The sequence below is a fragment of the Protobothrops mucrosquamatus genome, unplaced genomic scaffold (genome assembly GCF_001527695.2).
Source record: "Protobothrops mucrosquamatus isolate PMUCROS unplaced genomic scaffold, P.Mucros_1.0 scaffold_226, whole genome shotgun sequence".
Classification (NCBI taxonomy): domain Eukaryota; kingdom Metazoa; phylum Chordata; class Lepidosauria; order Squamata; family Viperidae; genus Protobothrops; species Protobothrops mucrosquamatus.
In genome coordinates, this window is record NW_015386302.1 from 1,307,126 (window position 1) to 1,324,664 (window position 17,539).

At 41.7% G+C, this 17,539-nt stretch overlaps 1 protein-coding gene and 1 pseudogene across 1 annotated transcript; both read right to left on the reverse strand.

Moving 5' to 3' along the window:
- Positions 1-2,769: 2,769 nt before the first annotated feature.
- LOC107299433 (protocadherin beta-16-like) lies at positions 2,770-8,355 on the reverse strand. Its single transcript, XM_029286775.1, has 3 exons — positions 5,842-8,355; positions 3,890-3,963; positions 2,770-2,806 (listed from the first exon to the last, which is right to left on the reverse strand). Exons 1-3 carry the CDS (start codon positions 8,257-8,259, stop codon positions 2,770-2,772), a joined length of 2,529 nt encoding a protein of 842 aa, XP_029142608.1. The 5' UTR covers positions 8,260-8,355.
- Positions 8,356-10,506: 2,151 nt separating this feature from the next.
- On the reverse strand, positions 10,507-16,171 carry LOC107299442 (annotated as a pseudogene).
- Between the last annotated feature and the right edge of the window lie 1,368 nt (positions 16,172-17,539).

Sequence of the window (17,539 nt, forward strand, 5' to 3'; positions counted from 1 at the left end):
TGGGCCAGGGGAGCCCTCTTTTATGGGATTCCCCTGGCTTGTAATCACACAATTCCATTGGCTGGTAAGACCCCGTTGCTAGTTAGCCAACCAGCAACGGGCATGAAACTGTATGCAGATGGAGAAGGGCAATCACCCTTAATGGGTGATCAGGATGCGCATAGGGATTAAGGGGGGGGAATACAAAAGAACACAACATATTGCATAACACAATAGTATCAGTCACCTGTTCCATGAGTTTGTGTTTGAAAATCCCTCTTTTTTGGTAGGTGGATATGTTTTCCTGTTAGCCTTATTTTTACCCTCTCTGTTCTAGATAATTATGCCTATTTTTTTCTATCCTTTTTCTGCCTGTTTGTGCTCATTTTTCTACCTTGTTATTTATTTAACTTTCTTACTATTATGTTAGTTTTATTTATTTTCCTTCCCTCTATTTTTTCAAAGTGTTTGAGCTCCTATTCTTCCCTATCTTATTATTTAAGATTTGCCTTGTTAAGATTTGCCTCTTTATTAATCCTATTCCTTGATTTCTAATGTTCCACTCTTGTCCTTATTACTTACCTATATATTTATCTTTTATTTTCTGTCTTGTATTTATTTTTATTCTCTACTGGGGTATTCCCTCCCTTCCTATTGGGATCTCAAACTTAATTGTTGCCTTCACTTCCATTGTTCGCTGCTCTGGCCTCTTGTCATTTTCCCTGCCAGCTCTGTTCTGTCTTTCAGTGCTCGGGTCTTTTCAGCCTCATCTCTGCTGTGGTCAGGCCTGCAGTTCAGCTTTCCAGTCAGCTCAGCTCCTCTGTCTGGTCTGCTCCATTCAGCCAGCCATTCAGCTTTAGAGATCAGAGCTCTCTAGCTCGATGCACCTCTTCTGCTGCTGTGTTTCCCATCTCTGCTGCTGCTGCAACCTCCTCTCCACTGATTCTGCTGCTGCGTTTCTCCCCTCCACAGATTCTGCCACCACCAATTTCTCACAGCCATTGGTTCCCTTTGTTGGATGGGCTGCTCCAGGCCCTTTGTCCTCTGCCAGATGGGCCACCAGGAAGGGCTGCCGGGCTAACAGGAGGCGGGGGGGTTGCTGATCTCGCTGGGGAAGGAATGTTGATCAAGTCCTCCACAAGTCCTCCACCTGGGGCAAGTCACTGGGGAGGGCTGAGGGGCTGGAAGGACATAGGGGAAGGGCTGTGGTAGTCGTGCTGCCTCTAGTTTGCTGAGCCCTGGGTCAGGATGCCTGGCTGCCCCCTTGAGCGGGCTGCCTAGATTGGAATAAGGTCTAGGGCTGGCAATTACTGAATATACTATGACCCACCAGTTTGCTGCCTCCAACAGCCTCCCTTCTTGTCTGCTGTTCAGCTGCCAGTTCGCTGCTCTCAGTTGCCTCTTTTCCAGCATTGGACTGCTTAGTTGGACTCTGAGCTGTATCTATCATTCTCTGTTGCTGGCTGCCTTTGACTCCATGTGCAGCCATTCATTCGCTGCACTGCTCTTTTGCTGGTATTTTCCTCCTTGCCCCAGTTTCTTCTTTTCTTTTATCCTTTCTATCTTCCTTATCTAACTTTCTGCTCCTTTTTTCTCCCTTTCTTCCCTGTCTCCTTGTATCTTCCTACTTAGTTTAGTAACTTCTCTCCCTGTGAACTGAAACTGCTTCCTATGCTGCCACCGTCTTGGAATGCAAAATACTTTCTAGTCTCTCTCTTAGCTTGTTGAAGTCAGCTCTCTTGGAGTCTAAAACACTAGTCTGACTTGGTTTATTTACCTATAGTTGCATTATGGTGAATTCACGTATGTCATGGTCACTCTCCCCTAAAGTTCCTAAAACGTCTATCCCCTCAAATATTTCATCCCTATTAATAACAATGAAGTATAGCTGTCTCTCTAGTTCCCTCCTCTAGCTTTTGTATGACAAAACTGTCATCTAGGCATGTCAGGAACCAGTTTGATTTCCCACTCTCTGCAGCGTTTGTTTATTAAATTTTCCATCTCCAACCACAGGATTAGGAAATGGTAAGCTGATTTATTAGAAAGTTTACCATGTCTCTCCTCCATTTAGGCAGAAAAGCCTAAGATGATGGCCAGGACAGTTGCGGCCATCAAAGTAAGTTGGTTCTGTTGCAGTTCTCTTCATTCTACACTCAGTAAATCTTGCTCTGGTATGATTTGTTTTCCTACTATGATTATTATTTTAATATTTAACAGTTTCCTATTCTCTAATTTGTCCTTTAATTAATGATCAACACAACTGATGGGTCATTTATTGTAGGGCCATTTGCTGTAAAAATGCAAGGTTATGGCATGAACTAAGAAGGAAGGGAGGAGATATGTATTTACAAAGCCTGCATAACAAAGATAAAGGAAGAGGGAGTGTGGACTGGTGGGGTCCCTTTCAATGTACAAAACAAGAGCTGATTGTCAGGCATATCATATGAGACATATTGCTAAGATAAGGAGCAGGGCTAAGATAGAGTCAATAGAAAACTTGCTAAAAGTCTTCTAGGATGCCTATTAGTTAACTTTTACCAATAGGATTGAAGTAGAGCCAATAGAATATTTGTTAGATAGCTTTTGAAGTGTTTATTAGTTAAGACTTAGAAATAGGGATGGCGTGGAGCCAATAGAGGACCCTTTAGATAACTTTCAAAAAGCCTATTAGACAATGTTTTTTTATCCCGCCTTGAAAAATTATATAAAAGCTCGTTGAATCCTTTGTTCTGGGTCCTGGCATTTTGCTGGCTAGGACCCCTTTTGCTGAAGCTCTTCAATAAAGGGAAATCAATCCTGCACCTCGTGTCTCATAGTCTTCATCAGGCTAAGAACCAAATTTGAGGACAACACAACCCAGACAAAGTTTTCACTGAGAAAATCTTATTGGTCTATGTTTGTTACCTGCTCTTAGTTTATTGTTTCTTAGTTTATTGTTTCTTATTCAGGATTAATATATAGTATTCCTGTTCTAAGTATTCTTTTGTTGATTTGGGAATGGACTAGGAATGGACTGCATCTCATGGATAGCAACCACAAAGAAGAGGGTGGTTTCATGTTGTAGACTTGAATAAAGCAATTTCTGGCTTTGAGCAGTAAGTAAAATTGCAGTAATTACTATAATTAATTACTAATAGAGTAGATAGACATAACTAGACAGAGGTAGTCCTGCCGATCAGGGATCCCCAAGCCCCAGTCTGTGGCCCACTGCTGGTCCACGGCCTGTTGGGAACTAGGCTACGCAAGCGGTGGACAAACATGCAAAGCTGCATTTGCACTAGTGGCACATGAGCATGAAAGCATCCCCTCTCCCCCCTCCCACTGCTGCCAATCCACAGAGCCACAAAGGTTGGTGACCACTGCTGCAGATAATCAAGACCCAGGAGATTAAGGACTTTATTGATAAAAACAACCACCTCTTGAATTCCACCTGGAAACTTAATGGAAATTGGTGCAACACACAGAGCCTATTTGTTTTGCACAACTACTCATGCTGCCACATTTTGGACCAACTATGGCCTCCAAGTAGTCTTCAAGGGCAGTCCCATGTACAATTCGTATAATATCACAAGTAACTAAGGCATGAGATGAATAGGTCCTCCCAATTCAGGAAGGGGCCTAAATGACCCACAAAAGAATCTGTGTAAATGCAAGAGAATCTATTCACATTCTCATGCAAGATCCATGAACCCAGAAGGACCCACCAATTACAGCAAGTTCTATCTGGTAAAGTGCGACTTCGTCAAGAACTAAAATTGAAATATTCCTGAAAATAAGAAATCTGCAGTCTTTCAGTCTTGCTAGAGTTAAATTTAATATTGTTCTTCCTATCCAGATAGTAACAGCCTCCAGACACAGTATCAGCCGACATACACAATTGGTTATCATATGCATATTGCTGAAATCTGACCTCATGCTCACCTTAATGATGTTGTCCAGTGATCTCAGGTAAAAGTTAAACAGGAACAAAGTGAGCATAGAGCTCTGCAGAACCCCACAAGCGAGTTATCAGATTCAACTATTTCCTGTCTACCAACACTGATTAGAAACAGCCTTGGATGTAAAGAAAAAAGAAAAAAGAAAACTACTGCATACAATATTCCCCATTCCCAAATGATCTAAAAGGGTTTATGATTAATGGTATCAAAAATTCATTGAGAGATCAAGCACTGAGAATCCCAACATCCCTACTGCAGTCCCATGGGAGGTTCTTCACAAGTGCTAACAATGCCATCTCAGTACTCAGGCCTGAAATCCAGGTGAAAAGGTCTGGTTAATATGCTTCCTTGCAGGGCCTTCTAAAGCTGCAAATACATCATTTTCTGTGTAACCTTGTCCCCAAAGAAAAGCTGGTCATAAATTATTCAAAATCTATGAATTAAATCATGATTCTCAAGGAGAGGGCACATCACAGCCTCTTTCAAGGCAAGTGGGATCATCCGCTCAGTCAAAGATAAATTTACCACTGCTTGGACCTAGCCACATACTCACTGGGCAGCTCAAATTCCTGTATCATTTTCATTGCCCTCCTCTAAACACTCTCTAACCTATCAATATTCTTCTGGAAATGGGATGCCCAGAATTATACTCAGTTCTGGCACCTGCTCTTACTGGTGCCAAGCAGACAGGAATAATGTCTTCACATATCTTCCATACAATGCTTCTTCTAACACAGCCAAGAACTGTATTATACCTTTTAGCTGCTACTTCACACTGTATTCATTCCCAATCTATGCTGCTTAAATTACCATTTCCTTTGGATATAAAGAGAGAGGCAAAATACAATTTGAGTTTTTGACTGTTGATTGCCTGGACTAGTCCTTGCAGTTTTCTTGGCAAGGTTTTTCCGTAATGATTTGCCATTGGTTGCTTCCTAGGACTGAAACAGAATGACTGGCCCAAAGTCACCCAGCTGGCTTTGTTCCCAAGGTGAGATTAGAACTCGGGGTCACCTAGTTTCTAGTTTGGTTCCTTAACCACTACACCAAACAACTCTCATTTAGGTGATTTATATTAATTTATTATGGTATTTTTTTAATTTTCTATTTTTACCCTTTTAGCTCATTTACTATTAAAATTACATAATTAATTAATTAATGGGTATTTTTGTTTTTCTTTTGATTTTTTTGTACATTTTTTCTGTACATTTTTTCGGTATTTTTATAAATTGCAATAAAATTATAATACTAATTTTAAAAAGATAAAGGCCCACAGGAGGTGATTCCTCCTGATATTTTCCTTTGAGATGTAATGGAAATGTGGAAAGCCAGAAAGATAACTGGAGAAATGACAATAAAATGACATTTGACAAGATGACATGAGATTTCATAGCATCTCTTGGAAACTGCTTATCAAACACCAATGCCTGAAAGTCCACATTGCACCCTTATTCTCAAGGGTGAGAATAGATTATTCAAATATGAATAGCGATATTTGAAAAAACATCTAAAGCCAATGCTCTTTCATTTAAATAATGAGAAATCAAAGAAGAAAATGCAAGAGGATTTATCTACTGAATGCCAGTTGAAAATATAAATAAAACTTGCAAAAAGCAATAATCAAGGCTGAAATAGAGTTAAAATATTTTTTGTAACGTCTTTATAAGCATATGTTTAGTGGACAGAAGTAAAGCTTAAAAATCCATTGTTTACCTAATTTGGAAGTTAACAGGATGACTGAAAACTGCATTTTACAATACTGTAAAAGCTTATATTGCAATAAAAGTATTCTTGGAGATCGATGGAAAAAATATTTCTAATTTAAGATATTGCACAAACCATAAATATCCATAGGATTCAGGGAGAAGAAAAGTTCCATGCAAAGTGTAAAAAAATATACAAGTAACATTTAAACTTGACTCACCTGTTCATTTAAGTGCTCATCTGCATCTTGCTTAGGGATGTATTGGGTGGAAGAAGAGGACTTCTGGTTCCCTGGGATGTTTACATCTCCCACCGAAAAGACAGGAAAGAGGGGCCTGAGAAATCGGAACTCGCTACTTAAAGATCCACCAGTCAAACAAACATCATAACGGTAAGTCCTGGGAAGCGACCCATTCTGTGAATCTGCACAGTTCTCTGGGGCATCAGCACTGGCAGGTGGGAAGTGAGGAACAGCTGCAGTAAAATGGCTTTGGGGGTCCCTCTTGAGGATTTTGACCACAACAAACACAACAATACAGACCAGGAACACAAAGGAGACAGCAGCCAGGCAGATCACCAAATACTTGGTCAAGGTTTTGTCTTCTTCTGGTTCTTGCACACTGACATCCACCCTCCTCAGGAAGGGATCCGAAAAGCCATCCACAAGAAGGACATTAAGCAATGCCGTGCTGGTCTGGGGAGGAAGACCGTTGTCTCTGACCAGAATCACCAGCCTCTGCTTGTTTGTGTCTCGCTCATTCAGGGCTCTCCTGGTTTTCACTTCCCCATTCTGCACTCCTATGCTGAAAAGGGCTGGGTCCGTGGCCTTCAGCAATTCATAGGAAAGCCAAGAGTTTTGGCCAGAATCTGCATCCACTGCAACCACCTTGGTGACCAGATAGCCGGCCTCGGCTGACTTGGGAACCAGCTCATTGCATGGGGATGTGTTGTTCTGGAGGGGGTATAGGAAGAAGGGAGCGTTGTCGTTTTCATCTATGATGTGGATGCGGACAATCACTTCTGAGCTCAGGGAAGGAGAACCACCATCAGAGGCCCTCACAGTAACTCTGAAGCCTCTTATCTGCTCATAGTTCAGGGATCGGAGGGCATACAGGTTTCCAGTTTCAGAGTTGATCGAAATGAAAGTGGGCAAAAGGCCATCACCCTTCCCAGGCAGAACTGAGTAAGTCACCTTAGCATTCTGCTTTATGTCCAGATCCACAGCGTGGATTGAGCCGATGAACAAGCCTGGAATATTATTCTCCCGGATCTGCATGTCATATGAAGGCTTTTCAAAAAGAGGAGGGTTATCATTAACATCAGAGATCTGAACATTAATCAGCCTTGTTGAAGTGAGCCTAGGAGAGCCACAGTCAATGGCTGTGATGGTGATGTTGTACTCAGTGACCGTCTCTCTGTCTAGGGGACTTTGGAGCACAAGCTGATAAAAGTTGTTTGTGGTGCCTTTGAGCACAAAAGGGAGATTCATGTCCACAGAGCAGACCGTTTTGCTGTTGTCTCCAGAGTCTCGGTCTCTAACACCGAAGAGGGCCACCACCTTCTCCAAAGGGGAATCCTCCTTTAAGATGCTGGTCAGAGATATGATGGACACTTCTGGGGGGTTGTCATTGACATCTTCAACCTCTATTACTATCTTGGAGCGTCCTGAAAGTCCTCCTCCATCTATTGCTCTGATATTTATGCTATAACAACTTTCTTTTTCATAATCAATCTGTCCCCTAACAGTGATTTCTCCAGTCCTTTCATTTAAAAGGAACAAACTCTTTATTTTTTCAGGCGTTCTGTGGAATGAGTAGGTGACTTGTGCATTTGAACCCAAATCAAGATCTGTAGCTTCCACTTTAGCCACTGCAGTGCCCGTAGGAAGGTTTTCCTTTATTTTTACCTTATATTCAGATTGGGAAAATTGAGGAGGGTTATCATTATTGTCCAGAACATCAATGTTAATTTGAACAGTGCCTGTTTTCTGTGGTACCCCACCATCAACAGCCATTAGGGTGATATTGAGATGTGGCACCTTTTCTCTGTCTAGTGATCTCTTTAGAACAAGATCCACATTGTTAATTCCATCTTTGTTCTTTTGAACATGAAGCCAAAAATATTCATTGGCGCTGAGTGTATAGTTTTGGATGCTGTTTTCTCCTAGGTCCTCATCATCTGCAGATTCCAAGGGAAGTACCATATTTGTAGGAACATTCTCAGGAATTTCTATCTCAAATTCATTTTTAGAGAACTTGGGAGCATTGTCGTTTATGTCTTCTATTTCTATTTCAATATTATATGATTCCAAAGGGTTGTCAAGCACAATTTGAGAGGTAAGTATGCAAGCATCTGTCTGGCCACACAAAACATCTCGGTCTACTTCATCATTTATCAATATATCCCCAGTATGAAGATCAAGGGAGAAATACTGCTTAGTGTTTTGAGAAATGAGATGGGCTCTGCGATCAATGAATTCCTCTACTTCCAGTTTCAAATCCTTCAGCACATTAGCCACTATAGAACCGCTTTTGGTTTCTTCCAGTGTAGAATAATAGATTGAAATACATAATGCTCCAGGAAGACAAAGCAGCCAAAAAAGATACATACCTTGTTTACTCCTAATGTATTGCTCCATGATTCAGGACTCTCCTTAATTTTTGAACAGAATATACAGCTCCTTATTTTCGTCCAGTTATTATCTCTGACAAAGAGCTAATTTCCTGCTGCTTTAGCTCCCAGTTTTCATCTTTTCATTGGTTAAAATCTTCTTGTCTTCTTGCAGGACCCTAGTCGTAGCTTTATGTTCATTTCGTCTCACCCCAAAATTCTGAGTTCCCAGTAATATGTTTGCTTATTCTGCCACCATGTGGCTGTCTGAGGAATTCACCTCTAGGACTGCTTATTATTTAAAGAGTCCGTTCTAAATGAAAGGCAGCAAATCATAGTTTTGAAGGCTCTCTACCTATTCAAAATATGAAGATCCCACAGGGTTCTTAAGGTTGGTGAGATCCTAGTTACCTCATCCCCAAACAATAATATTATTGTTCAACAGCACATTCAGTGAGAGGGATACAACTCTAGCACTGTAATATAATTTCCCCTGAGGATTCCCAGAAATAAATTGATTAAAGTATATCAAAACAGAGCAATAAGAGGAAAGGTAAGGATCTATATTAATCATCTCCATTTAGATTTATCTAATTTCAGCCACAAAAAAACATGAATAAGGTCCGCAGTATATGTAACTATGGGGATTTCCTTATTTTGAAATTATTAGAGTTTAATTTTAAAAATATGAACGTGATCAAAATATTATTAGATCTATGAAAAGAACATAGGAGGGGTTCTTTCTGAAGTAAAATCTACTTTATTCAAAGCCTCTATGCTCCCGATCTGTTGCACTTTCAATCCTTCGGAAACTCAAAGAATCACATGAAGTTGATCTATCTTAAATGAGAAATAGAATAGAATAGAATAGAATAGAATAGAATAGAATAGAATAGAATAGAATAGAATAGAATAGAATAGAACTGGAAGGGACCTTGGAGGTCTTCTAGTCCATCCCCCTGCTCAAGCAGGAGAACTTATACCATTTCAAACAAGTGACTGTCTAGTCCAGACATGTCAAACACAAGGCCCACGGGCCGGATTCGGCCTGCAAAATGGTTTCATGTGGCCTGTGAAGCCATCCTGGAAACAGCGAGGGAATGGCCCCCACTGTCATGGCCCTGGCCCAGGCCAGCTGGGAACCAATGTACAATTTCATGGTGGCCATCCATGCTGGAACCAATTCAGTCTTAGCTCCACAAGGCGGTCCTGGAAACAGCAAGGGACCAGCCCCCGCTGCATCGGCCCTGCCCCCTGGGTGCATGCTGGGGAGATGTCACCCTTCGTGAGGAATGAAGAAGTGGACCATCACCTGGAAGTGGCCAACAAATGGCCTTTGCCTACTTCACATATCCAGCTTCAGCCTCTTCACATACCCGTGCTGGCTGTTAGTTATAACTTTGTTTGCTTCTAGTTGTTCGCAGATCTGTTTTTTGATTATCTTTTCCAGGATCTTCCCAGGTATTGATGTTAAACTGATTGGTCTGTAGTTTCCTTGGTGTGTGCTTTTTTTTCCTTGAAGATGGGAACCACATCAGTCCTTTTCCAATCCTCAGGTACTTCCCCGGTGCTCCAGGATTTTTGAAAGATGTGGTGCAATGGTTCTGAGATAACATCTGCCAGCTGCTTCAGAACTCTGGAATGTAATCTGTCGGGTCCTGGTGATTTATATGATTATGACTTCCTCAAAATGGACAGGAATGTAGATTACAAAAGCAAATACAGAGAAACAGTGAAAAAGGAAAAGAAAAGAAAACAAAGCAAAGCAAAGAGATTTATTCAGAAATGCATACAGACAAAGCAATCTTCTCACAGATAAATCTTTTCTAGAATTAATCACAAGAAAACTGTTCTATACAGTTGACAACATATTTAAATAATAAAACATTATAAATTAAAATGTAAAACTTTTTGAAATGTTGTAATACTATTCTCACTTTGGATATCAGTTTACCTTCTTTAATATGAGTTTTGGTTTTATGGGAATCTGTTGAATTCCTTGGATGCATTTGGGTGCAAATAGGATCCATTAAAAAAAAACCCAAAACAAAACAGAGGCCTGAGGAATCAGAACTCACTAGTCAAAAATCAGCCAGTGAAACATACCTTGTAATTGTATCAGAACTAGGATCACCCCAGTTTTCTTGCAAATTGTGTCCCAAAATTACATTAGATACAGAATTAGGCTACCCATGAATTTCTGCCATTTCTGAAACTAGATTGCAATAAACACCAATGCAGAAAGGAGGAAAATGGATAGATGGAAACCAAGCAATTATATGATGACAGCATGATCTCTGTCCTGCGGGACTTCACCCTTAGGATTATCCATAATTTTCATGTACGGATCAGAGAAGCCGTCCACTAGAAGAATTCTTAGGGTCGCAGAGACAGACTGAGGCGGATGCCCGTTATCCCTAACTGCCACAATAAGAGTGTGTTTGAAACTGTCTCAGATGTTCACCAGCCTCGTGGTTTTCACTTCCCCATTCTGAGTCCCAACAGCGAAGAGACTCGGATCTGTGGCCTTCAGCAATTGATAGGAAAGCCAAGAATTCTGCCCTGAGTCCCTGTCCGCTGCCACCACTTTGGTGACCAGGTAGCCTGTCTCTGCTCCCCTGGGAACCAGCTCCTTTGATGGAGAGGTGCTGTTCTGAAGGGGGCAGAGGACGAAGGGGGCGTTGTCATTCTCATCTCTGATAAGAACTCGGACCATGGTTTCTGAGCTCAGTGGAGGCGAGCCCTTGTCTACAGCCCTCACCATCACCTGGAAATCTTGTATATCCTCATAATCCACAGATCGGATGGCATACAGGTTCCCGGTTTCGGAGTTGATGGAGATGTAAGATGATGCGGGGACATCCCTGATTTTCCCAGGCAAAAGCCAATAGGTCAGTTTGGCATTTTGTTCTGTGTCCACATCCGCAGCGTGGACTGATCCAATGAGCAGTCCTGGAATGTTGTTTTCTCTCAAGTGCAAATGGTAGAAAGATCTTTCAAACATTGGAGGGTTATCATTGAAACTTGAAAATTAAATGCTGTCATTAAAGTGAGTGTAGGAGAACCTTGATCAGCAGCTGTGATGTTATATTTTAACATTTGTTCTCTGTCCAATAGCTGTTGTGTCACAAACTGGTAATATTTGTTCTTTGTGGGTTTCAGCTGAAAAAGTAGGTTTGCATCAATGTTGCAGGAAGTTAGGCCATTGTCTCCTGTGTCTCCATCTCTGACACTGAAGATAGTCACCATTCAGGAGAGTCTCCTGGTAAAAGGTTGGTCAAAGTTGATATGATCACTTGTGGAGAATTGTCATTCTCATCCTCAATATTCAGAAGGACCTTACAATAAGCAGAGTCCTCCTCCTTCTATGGCTTTGAGGTTCAGTTTATAATTACTGTATTTTTTCATATCAATTCTTCCTGCAAGAATAAGCTCTCCGTATGTCTGTGTAGCTGAAATGATCTCAGTACTCTTTCTGATATTTGGCTGTAAGAATATGTAATATGAGCATTGGTTTTGATGTCTCAATCACTGGCTTCCACTTTAGCAACAAGGGTGTCCAACTGTTTTCTCTTAATTTCACTGAGTAAACGGATTGTTCAGTATAAGCACAATTATCATTAATGCCTAAAACATCAATAGCTATGTTGTTTCAGTTCTGAGCGCAAAGCCTCCATCTATAGCAGACAGCATCAAAATCAACTGTGAAATATTCTCACGATCTAATGATTTCTCCTTAGTTCTAGGTTGCTTCTCTCCTTGATTAGTTTCCATCCATTGTTTCTTGTCTTGCCTTCTGGTGCTTTAGAAAATTGGTTGACTTCCCCTCTTCTTTGTGGCAGCCCCTCAAATACTGAAACACTGCTGTCATGTCTCTCCTAGTTCTTCTTTTCACTAGATTAGACATACCCAATTCCTGCAACTGTTCTTCATATGTTTTAGTCTCCAGTCCTCTAATCATTTTTGCTGCTTTTCTCTGCACTCTTTCCAGAATTTCAACATCTTTTTTATATTCTGGTGCCCAAAACTGGATGCAGTATTCCAGGTATGGCTTTCCTAATCAAGGATCCAGGTTTTTGTTTCCTCAGGTACTGAATACATAAAGGATTTGCACATTGCTGAATACATGCCGAGATAAAGGGAAAAAAACTGCTAAAACTTGCCTGCTCTCGAGATACATTTCCATTGTTTCAGACTCACCTCAGAGCCGATGGTTGAAAGAACAGGTTTCTATGTTGTCCTTTTGGCGTTTTATCTGTCTAGTTTTTACATTTTATAATAGGATTTTCCTCCTCTCATCAGTGTAGATTTTTTGAAACTAAGTCCAGCTGTCTCTTTGTTGCTGTTTTGCCATCAGGCTACAGTTCCCTAAGAGGGCAGGTACTCCCTAATCTTTTATTCTGCATTGTGTGATAGCACCACCTTGTGCTTGACTTGGGTACAACTTCTATTAATACTGATCTACACAGAAATGTATTGTATGTCTTTTGCAATAAATGTTTCTATAATTTAAATGTTGCAATATAAACTTGCAATAATTAAGTATTAAAATACATTTTTCAGTTTAGCTCATTTAATATACAAGTTCACCAGCATCGTATCTAATGTGGCTTCTAGAAGGAACCAAACAAATGATTTAAATATAAGAAAATTCATAGCATTAACTTGATACATATTTATTGATATGCATCCCATCTTTCAACTATATTTGTCTGCCTGGGATAGTCAGTTCTGCTAATGCATTAGTGCCAAGCTTCTCTCCACAGCCCAGATTCTTAAAAGCAGCATAAAAAAAAAAAGCAGCTGCTGACAGCACTGACATTTGTACCATCTTAGGCATTGTTGACTATAGGCAAGGCTGCTGTTTGCCATGCTTCATATGATGTAATAATATTACCAATTGTAATTTAGAGCTTTAATATATTGTACTCCATTGTCAAGGCCCATAAAGTTCCTAGTTCCCATATTTGGAAGGGTGGGGGAACTTGACAAGTAGGTAGTGATATTGTGAACTCTGCAGTCAGACAGGTAGATCATAGTAGCTGTTGTTACTACTGTGTTTCCCTGAAAATAAGACCTGGTCTTATATATATATTTTTGCTCCAAAAGATGCATTGGGACTTATTTTCAGGGAAACACGGTATCAGGGTGATCAGCCCTTGGCCCACACACTCTGGGGTTGTGCAGCTGGGGTAACGCAGATGAGTTGATTACCTGCCCCATTGTGGCTGCAGGCAAGCCGAGAGACTGTGTGTCAGGACCCCAAAACCTCCGTGTTTTCCCTTGCATATATATTCTACTTTTGGGGCCTGCCATTCTGCTGGGGGGGAGGGGGAGCTTGGGATAACTTTCGCTTTCTACTTTCCCTCTCTGCCTCTAACCTTGAGAAAGGAATTGTTATTGTTGTTGTTAGTTGCGAAGTCATGTCTGACCCATTGCGACCCCATGGCCAACTTTCCTCCAGGCCTTCCTGTCCTCTACCATCTTCTGGAGTCCATTTAAGCTCCTGCCTACTGCTTCAGTGACTTCATCCAGCCACCTCATTCTCTGAGGTCCCCTTCTTCTATTGCCCTCAATCTTTCCCAGCATTAGGCTCTTCTCCAGTGGGCCCTTCCTTCTCATTAGTGGCCAAAGTACTTGAGTTTCAACTTCAGGATCTGGCCTTCTAAAGAGCAGTCAGGGTTGATCTCCTCTAGAACTGACCAGTTTGATCGCCTTGCAGTCCAGGGGACTCGCAGGACTCTTCTCCAGCACCATAGTTCAAAGGCCTCAATTCTTTTGCGTTCAGCCTTTCTTATGGTCCAGCTTTCACAGCCATACATTGCAACTGGGAAAACCATGGCCTTGACTATACGTACTTTTGTTGGCAGGGTGATGTCTCTGCTTTTTAGTATGCTGTCTAGATTTGCCATAGCTTTCCTCCCCAGGAGCAAGCGTCTTTTAATTTCTTGGCTGCAGTCCCTATCTGTGGTGATCTTGGAGCCCAGGAAGATAAAATCTGTCACTACCTCCATTTCTTCCCCATCTATTTGCCAGGAATTGAGAGGGCCAGATGCCATGATCTTGGTTTTCTTAATGTTGAGTTTCAAGCCAACTTTTGCACTCTCCTTCACCCGCATGAAGAGGCTCTTTAGTTCCTCCTGCTGTCAATACCTTCCAATAAAAGTTCCTGTTGAAACAATGCAAGTTTCAAGAGTTCTGCTTTCTTGGAAGGTTTAACTGTGTACCCACATGGACTCATGACTTGGGATTGGTTTGGTAATCACTATCCCTATATCACTCATCCCTCCATCTTGCCCCCTGCCCTCTTCTATAGGTTCTTCTCTGCTTTCCCCTTCCAGTATTGTGTCTTCAGAGTCTGAGTTCTCATGGAAACTTGGAAAGGGCAGAAGGGAAGCCATCTCAAAGGAATTCTCCTCCCACTCCTCTGCAGGAGCCTGTGAGCTAGGTGGTGATTGCTGTAACACATAAACATCATTAGAGGTTCCCTCCTCTCTCCTTCTCTGGAATTGAAGGCCAGATGTGGCAGGTCCCTCATGGGCAAGTCTCCCTCCTCCCCCCAGAGGAATGCAGAGGGTCTAATTAACCTCTTCCTCAACAGGTTGGGTGGGGGACTGTTAGCTTAGTCAGCCTTGGCTTGTCAGGGAAGTGCTGGTAGAACTGATGAACTAAATCAGGGACATGTACATACCATGCATTCTCCCAGGAACAATCAGAAACCAGGTATCCCTTCCAATGAATCAAGTACTGGGTACCTTTGCCTCTTTTTCTAAAGTCTAAGATTTGTTCCACCTCATATTCTGGTTCTCCTTCTATTATGACTGGTGGTAGAAAGTGTCATTGGGATCTTATTGTGCTTGGGGGGGACATCTTTGGATAGTAATGCTCGGTGATGCACCTTTATTGAAAGGAGTGATTATAGGTAGAAGACCACAGGGTTGATTTGTTGGAGAACTTTCAATGTGCCCATAAATTTAGCGTCTCGCTTCTTGGAAGGTCTTGAAGTGGTAAGAACCTAGTAGAGAGCCAACTTTGTCTTCTACTGCTATGGGTGCCCCCCCCCCCCGCCGATGTGCATCTGCTGCTTTCTTATAAGCCTGTTTCGCTTGGTCAAGTTGCTGTTTCAACAAGTTTTCACTGCCAGTTGCTCTTGTAAAAAGTCAACCATCCCTGGAGTGCAAGATGGTTTTGCAACACTTTAAGGTGTGTGCCATACACAGCTTAAAATGGTGTCACTGAAGTTGATGAGAGCAGTGAATTGTAAAAAAATTCTGCAAATGGCAGTAATGATGGCCAGTTGTCTTGGCTGTAGGTACAATAGTACCTCGAATACTGTTGAAGGAGCTAGTTTATCTTTTCAGCCTTTCCATTCATGGCAGGATGGTGAGCTGAGGAGAGGTTGACCTTGATATTTAGTAAATTTAGTAATTTAGTAAAATTTAGATTAGAATTGCACCCCTCTGTTTGACACGAGTGCTGAGATCATGCCATGGTAGTAAAAGACATGGTCTAGAAAACACTGGGCTATGTCTTTGGCATTGAGCAATCCCTTACAGGTTATAAAATGGGCCATCTTGGTGAAAAGATCTACCACCATTAATGTGGTAGTGAAGCCTTGAACAGAGGGTAAATCAGTAATGAAATCCAGAGAAACTGTATGCTAAGGTTGGGGGGGGCATAGGTAGTGGTTGCAAAAGTCTTGCCAGCTTCTGATGGAGGGGCTTGTATAAGTCTTGTATAAATTTCCTGTAGAAGTTAGCAAAGCCCAGGAAGCATTGGACGTCTTTGGCTGTGTGAGGGGCTTGGACCTTCTGGTTGATCTGGATACCTCTTGTGGAAATATGGTAACCCAAGAAGTCTAACTGTTGCAAATCAAAGGCACATTTTTCTGACTTGGCAAAGATGTGGTTATCTCTTAGTCTACTGAGGATTGTGTGCATGTTGCCTGTATGCTGAGCCACATTCTCAGAGTAGATTAAAATATCATCTAAATATAAAACCACAAATATATCTATCTTGAAAAATTTGGTTCATGAATCTGGAAAATATGGCTGTGGCATTGCACAGACCAAAAGGCAGCACTGTGTATTCAAATTTGCCATATCTAGTGTCGAAGGCGGTTAAGTATTCATGGCCTTTTTTTTATTCAAATAAGGTTATAAGCCTTGCAGAGGTCTAGTCTTATAGAAATACCTGTTTTCTGTAGTCTGTCTAATACAGGTGTGTCAAACTGCTGGCCCATGGGGCGGACGCGTCACGTGGAAGCTGCGCCCAACCCACTGCTGACAATGGCAAAACCGGCCCGATAGGTTGTGTAATGTCACGTGACGTCACGCATGCCTGGTCTAATAGATCTAGAATTAATGGCAGTGGATAATGGTTCCTTACTGTGACTGTGTTTAAAATCTTGTAATAATAAACCACTCTCAGTGGGGGATTCCCACCATTAGTAGGCTCAGTAGGGTCTTACTTCTTGGGTATGAAGAAGGTAGAAGCCAAGGCAGGAGACTGGGAGTGTCTTATGAATCCCTTTTGCAAATTAGAGTCCAAATATTGTTTTAGAGTTTCTAATTCTGTAGTGTATTGTCTCTTGGCAGAAATTATGGTGCCAAGGACCAGATTTATGGCACAATTGCAGTCTCTATGTGGAGGGAGGGCCGAGGCTTTCTCCTCCCCAAACACATCAGCAAGTCTGCATAGTTACTTGGCAGATTGGGAATCTCACTGTGAACCTTGGAGGGGGCTGGTGGGGGGCTTTGGAGCACTGATCGCATTGAGAAAGGCATTCAGATTTTCAAAGGCAACAGTGCTGTTTTTCCACTTCATAGTGGCATCATGTTGTTGTAATCAAGCAGTTCCCATCACTAGTGGAAGAGCTATGTGATCAGCTATGAAGAAGGTTTGCTCTTCTTACTGATTTATTGTTAACTTCAAAGGCACTGTGGCATGAGTAAAGGGGCCTGCTTTTAACATTCGGCCACCAATAGTTATCACTGGCAATGCAGACTTCATGGAAACTGTAGGTATCTTAAGTTTCTGAACTGTGGCTAGGCTTATGAAGTCAGAGGTTGAGCCAGAATCTATCAAAATGCAAATGGTAATTTCCTGATCACTGGGAAGTGTCAGGGTAGAATCAAATTTTATTAACATATCTGAGCATGGAGGCAATTGAGCTCTGGTCAGTGTTTAGGTGGCTTTCTCTGTGAGCTCACGGAGGGAAGGCATTTCTCGTTTCCCTAGCCTTGGGGCCTGTTGTCTACGTGGCCAGGGTCTCCGCAATAGAAACACAGGGTTAGTTGTCTGTGCCT